The sequence below is a fragment of the Vicugna pacos genome, chromosome 7, assembly GCF_048564905.1.
Source record: "Vicugna pacos chromosome 7, VicPac4, whole genome shotgun sequence".
Lineage (NCBI taxonomy): Eukaryota > Metazoa > Chordata > Mammalia > Artiodactyla > Camelidae > Vicugna > Vicugna pacos.
This window is the reverse complement of record NC_132993.1, coordinates 23,889,108-23,895,394: the sequence shown is the minus strand read 5'-3', so window position 1 is coordinate 23,895,394 and position 6,287 is coordinate 23,889,108. Positions and strand designations below refer to the sequence as shown.

The following is a 6,287-nucleotide window of genomic DNA, read 5'->3' as shown; positions in this document are numbered from 1 at the left end:
TAGAAATTTTGAATTGTTTAAACACTCTCCTCTTTATTTAGCTCTTATCTCTCTTCCCTGTTTCTAAAGGTTGTGTTCCATATCTGTATTTTATTGTAAACCACATCAAATCCTTTCTGGATAGATACTGTATGAATACTAAATGAATATAAATACATGAGCTGACTCTTAAATGCCCAATTTGTACTCCATATTCTTTACCTTGGCTTCCATTTAAGCTCTGATCATTGTGCAGAAATGTTTGTCAATGATCCCCAAATTCAAGGGCAAGTTTATCACTCTAGAACCTCATCTAATTGGCCATAGTACACAGGATTTCATATCCAACCCAATAAAACCACATGATGACCTACTGCAAGCTATGTTTTCATCTGATTCCACAACTGTGATTTTAAAATGTGTTATCTTTCCTATTAACTGTTATGGTAGCTTGGGACAGAAAGTCATTTAAGAGGCAACTAAACTTGGCAAGAGAAATTCTAGAAGGACCTTGCTTCTAATGGAGGACAAAAATCTGCTGAGGAAGTTGTATGTAAAGACAAACCAGCTTTTATCTGGGAGTTCATATTTCACAGAAGGGAAAAATCATTCTGAAAACACAGGGGAAAAAAAAATGGTATATACCAGAGCTTCAGGGTTGTAGATGAAAAAGGTACTTGTTTAGAAACTGTGACAATTTTTGGTGGAATATTTTATTAATGGATAAGGCTCTCAATAAACACATGCTCCACATCTTCAAAGTATTAGGAATAGATGAAGTAAAAGAAACTGTACACAAGCTGAAAATGTCTTGTTTTGGCATTTGTGGATGAGGCTGACGAGAAATTCCAATGTATTACCCTGCAAAGTGAACTCAAAACAGAGAATAAAGGTGAGCGTGCACAGACACACACACACACGCACGTGCACACATGAATATCAATGTGACTCTGCGGCCTAGATTTCAAGGGGAAAAAAACAGACATTCATCAGGATGATTCTATGGTCTAAAAGTAGCAGAGGAGTCTCTGAACTATCCATGTTTCACCACTTGGCACATCTGAGGGAGAGCTCCCGTATACATTGATGCATTATCCTTATCGTTGTAATTGATGCCCGACACTTCTCTACCCGTCAGATGCAGTTTTGAATGGAAGGGACATTCATCTTCACGTAAGATGATCATCACTTTGAAACCTTAAGTGATCTCAAATTTCCTAGCAGCTTAAATCATAATACTGCAGGGGAAAAAGAATACATAGTGCTACTGATTCGTTTCCTGACTGCCAAAAGATAAAATCTCACATACCTGAGCGCATGGTGAGTTCTTGCTTCGTGAGTTCCAATACTATTTCCCAGTACAAGAAGGAAGAGAAGAAAGATCGCTCTGCCAGGATTTTATGAGGTGACTAGGCCCCCCCTTTTCCTGGGGTGAGTGGGGTTTTTTGCTACTATCCAGATAATCAGAGGGACCAGCACAGGAAGACTTCTAAATTTCTCCCCAAACGGTGTTCTAGAACATTAGTGTGACTCATTGTAGCTTTTACAGAGCTTGAATTTCCAAATGAAAAGCATTACAGGAGGCGGCTTCCTTTCTTACATCAACGTAATTCTTTTCACAATGAGTTCTTTAATGCATAAACAAGTATTACAGGACAGCCATGTCATGGCGGAGCCCTAACCTGTATCAGGAAGACTGGACAGGCTTTAAAAAATCTGATCACGTGAAAAACCTCCAGGAAACACAGTAAAACCAGGTCCCAGGGGCTCCAGATTTATTTAAAGGGAAAATAATACCAGACAAAACACAGACTAAATAATAATACTGCTGTGAATAACTATTCAATGAAACAGACAACATGAATATGTTCTATAAAAATATAAAATTCCAAAATTGGCATGATAAGAAATAAAGCACTTACATAGACCCCCAACCACCACAAAAACACAGAAAGTGAAATAACCAGAGAATTCCCCACTGAAGTTTCTTAAGCTAAGCAATTACAAACAAGTTTCTCCCTCTAATTCTACTGACGTAAAAAACAAAATCTACTCTACAAAGTGACAGAAGCAAGTTGCAGAAATATATTCATAGTATAATGCTATTTTAAAAATGTATCTGTACACATACTTACATGTTCTTAGGGAAACAGTCTGGAAAATTACACAGAAAACTGTTAAAAGTGCTTTCCTCTGGGGCGCCAGTTAAAGTAGGCATTAGTTCAACCTTACATACTTTATGCTGTTTCAAATTCTTACAAGTACATATTACTTTTATTAAAAAAAATTTCTGGATAAAGACAAAACTTGATGGAAAGCATGGTCAAAATTCAGAACACTGAAAATAATCAGAAGAATGTAGGGTTTTTCCCGACACCAATGAAAGCTTCCAGCGTGCAGAAGAGAATTGGCTGGACCGAGAGTCACAATTAGTGACACACACATGCTCTGACTTTGGAATCAGAACGGCAGGCAGCTGGGAGGCGGGCGGGGGGAAGACTGGCCCATTCCTGTGTGTGCAAGCAGCTCGGCAACACCAACTGTGCTGATATGAAAACCGGGCAGCCAGCATGGTGTGGAGACTGCTCTCCCAGGTAGTCACGGATGTGTTCCGCTTCTTTTAGCCCATCAACACCACTTTCTCTACTCATTTAGAAACAACGTCCAATGTGCAATATAACCAGGCAGAAGTCGTAAGAGAGTCATAAAGAAGTCTAAAAAGAATTGGGGACAGTGAGGGTGGCCACTGAAAGAGCCCACGATTTTTCATTATCTAAAGAATGGACTGTCTTCAATTTTCTAAGACGGGCCCTCTCTTTCCTACACAGAACAGTGCCGGGGCTACGAGAGACAATCCAGGAGTGTCTAAAACAAGGGCTGCTGCAGAGTCTAGAAACTGAGGAAGAGGCTGTACACAAACTATGTTCTTACATTTAAGTAATTTTGTATCTGACAAGAAGATTCACACAGACAACAAAGGGGACAAGGCTCAAATCTGGGCACAATGAACTACTGTCCAGTGTCGCTCCAGAAATAAAATTCCCTTGAAACTTGGGGTTCCCGATTAGGGAAAAGCCTTTCTTATCAGAAAAATGGGTTCTTCTGAAACTGAAACACATGTTAAGTGCTTACTTAGCAATAGTACCTGGTGTGCAGCCAGTCCTAACTAGCGGCTATATTGACAAACCAGCTTTGGTTCCTCACTTCAAATCATGCCTCAGCTCAAGATGGGACAAATAAATAAAACAGTTAAAATGCGTGCATTTATTTATTCTTTACTATTACTGAACTAGGGAGATCTGTATCTCTCAGCCCTTAGCAAATAACATACATAAATCTATACATATATACAAATATACAGAAATATTTGTATAAAACTGAATGTTCATGATTTTAAATCTGACAAACCTCGTCAGGTAAAAAGCAGCCTACATCATACTGATTTAACACTTCAATGTTCAATCTGAAACATGAGCACAGTTTATACAAGACTCTAACGAGAAGGGTAATATAAATAAGTCACTGACGCGGCCAATCTGATCACTTGATTAGGTTGAAGTGCAATGGAATAACTTCCAATAACATGCAGAGAAATAAGCAATAAAAGCACATAATTCGGGTCTGAAAAAAATGGATTTATCCTCCGTTGGTCAGTATCAACACCTAAAGGAAGCAATTCTGGCACTTCCACTTAGAGCAAATCACTCTCTCAAGCACACTGTAGCTCACTCAGACCAGCACCTCTTCCAGGAGTACTTGTTTAAGCAGATTCCTTTGTACAAAAACAAAACAAATCAAACAAATCCTTGCACTCAGTAGAAGCGGAGAGATTTAAGGTAAGGACATTTCCTAATCCCATACGCATGCTAAAATCACCAACCACTGCTGATGTAAAAATCAGGGCAGAAAAAGCAGCTCAACCAGGGATGGTGGATGGCAGAGCAATCAGTGGCTGATATGTGGAAAAACCAAAAGGGAGAGTGATATTTTAGGGTAGGGTAACAAAATATCTTCTTTGAAAGGACTGCAGAGAGTAAATGAAAACAGTCCTTATTTATTTGATGTCTCTCTTTATATATCCCTCGCAGCCAGCATACTGGGTATTCTGAGCAACAGGAACATTTTTAACTTACAAGAGGGAGTTAAGATAATGCAATGTCTATTTGTTAAAATTTTTTTAGATAGCTGTTAAAATGGAAAATACAGAGCTAACTCGTGTATGTGTTTTATAGCAATCTCATAAAAAATAGTAATGTTTTCTAAAATTAAAATATTTTACATATGCTAAGTTGAATGTCAAAATTAGATAAGGTCTTCTGCAACTGTGGTGTCAAAAATCTGATAGCAAATTTGCTGCTCTGTTCCACTTGTGACATTATACGACTTGATGAAGCACTCCAACCATGGATACGCATCTACAAATCAAAAAGAATATGCTTTTGAACCACTGAAATTAAACAACTCTAAAATATGTATCTAAGCATAATGATTAGATAGAAAAATTAACATATTTAATTTAGCTTGAAAAGTAAATAAATACACTCACCAAATTTCATATCCTTACTCTTCCAAATAAACAATGGATTCGTTATTGTTCGGCAGCAATTCTGATTTGATTTTTTTCCCAACAGGAAAGACTAATTCAATGTGAGGTTTTCAAAATGTTTGATGGCAAAGGCTGTAACCTAAATCATTTCCAATTTTTATTCCTTTTTTTCCCTCCTGATTATTACTTACTGATCTCATCTGTTTTTGTTTGTTTGTTTGTTTGTTTGTTTGTTTTTTCCTCCTTAGCTGACTACAAAGAAACCAGCTCAATACCTTACATCTGTCTTCTGAAACGTCCATCAGGTAACAGGTGCTGAATCCAGGCACGTTGGCAGTCAAAGATGCCATTTCCAAGCTCTGGTCATGACCACAGTCTATTTATAACTTCTAGAATACTCTCTTAATATTTCTTCAACTTTGAATTTGAAAGACATTTAATTTTGTCTTCAATATTGGGCAAGGGTCAAGCAAGAGAGGCATTCTCCTGCACTGCTGGTAGAGCTGTAAATAGGTAAAATACTCTGGAAAAGCAACCTGGCAGTATGTATCAAAGGCCTACCAGCCCCTTGCTTTTTGACATGTCAGTTTGATTTCCAGAAATCTATCCAAAAGAATCCAAACAGCCAAACATCAAATAAAAGTATATAAATTAAAACCTAGCTATAAATGCACAAAAACTAATTTTTTTTCGATTGTTGTAAATTGCAAAGATTGACCAGGGAAAAATAAAGCCTGATTGAAAATAACCTATAAGAGTTAAACTGACAACAGCTAAATCTGCAGCTGGTCAAATCTGCTACTGATGAAACATTGCTGGCAGAAGTCAAATTGTCTGAGTATGATTTAGATCTGCAAGTTTCATTATAAATGGAAATAATGGCCACAAAAGAAAACTCAGTGGTAGCAGGTGTAATCAATAAAATTTGACCTGAAGGCTGGTTGATGAATCAAATGTTACACAGAAAAAAACTAAACCTGACAGAAATACTTAGTAAAATAAAAACTTGTAAAATCTGAAACTAGTTAATACTGAACAGAGAATTCATCAATGAATTAAACTGGCTAAATGGGGTTTGTTGTCAGAAATATTTCCTGTCAAAATTTCATCCCTGTTGGTTTAATGTTTGTATGCATAAACATAGTATTAAATGTGCTTGAGATCAAAACTACCTGCCCTTTGTGACATTTTAAAACATTTAAAAAATCTTTTCATTTCAGAAATTATGATTCTTACCTATTGCATCCCTGCTAATGTCTTCATCCGCAGGTAGACCATACAGTATAATCAATTGCTACTTAGCAACTTACCTGAATTCAGATTTCAAAGTTTCTATGCCTTTTAAAGTCGATAGATTAGCCATATGCTAGGTGTTATTTCAAGAAAAAGAATGAATGGGATTATTAAAATATTACTGCCTACCAATTTTTACTTCTGGAGGACAAAACATATCCATGATCATATCTATACTTTGCTGAAGGTTGTCATTGAGTAGGACTTCTGATGCTGGAATCTGGAAGAATTTTTCCTTAAAAAAATTATAGAACAAACAAGGAAATGATATTTATCTTCTTTAGAAGTTATAATTAATAAAAAAAGTATTTGAATATTATCTAATTAAAATAATCTAGACTATTTCACCCTATCAAGATAGTAGAATGCATTAACTAGAGTGCTAATCTAAACTCTAATATCTGATTTACCACTTTATTCTATAAACAGCTTTGAGATATATTTATCTATAAAATCAAGTTAAACTACT

General features: G+C 36.4%; 1 protein-coding gene across 5 annotated transcripts in view; it reads right to left on the bottom strand.

Moving 5' to 3' along the window:
- Window positions 1-1,737: 1,737 nt before the first annotated feature.
- The window catches only part of POT1 (protection of telomeres 1), a 76,440-nt gene continuing 71,890 nt past the window's right edge, over window positions 1,738-6,287 (bottom strand). For all 5 annotated transcript variants that reach the window (XM_072964564.1, XM_072964563.1, XM_072964565.1 and 2 more), the window contains 2 exons: window positions 5,948-6,053; window positions 1,738-4,394 (listed from right to left, as the gene is read on the bottom strand). In XM_072964564.1, the coding sequence (XP_072820665.1) occupies window positions 4,282-4,394; window positions 5,948-6,053 (219 nt within the window). In that variant the 3' untranslated portion in view covers window positions 1,738-4,281. The remainder of the gene's footprint in view (window positions 4,395-5,947; window positions 6,054-6,287) is intronic.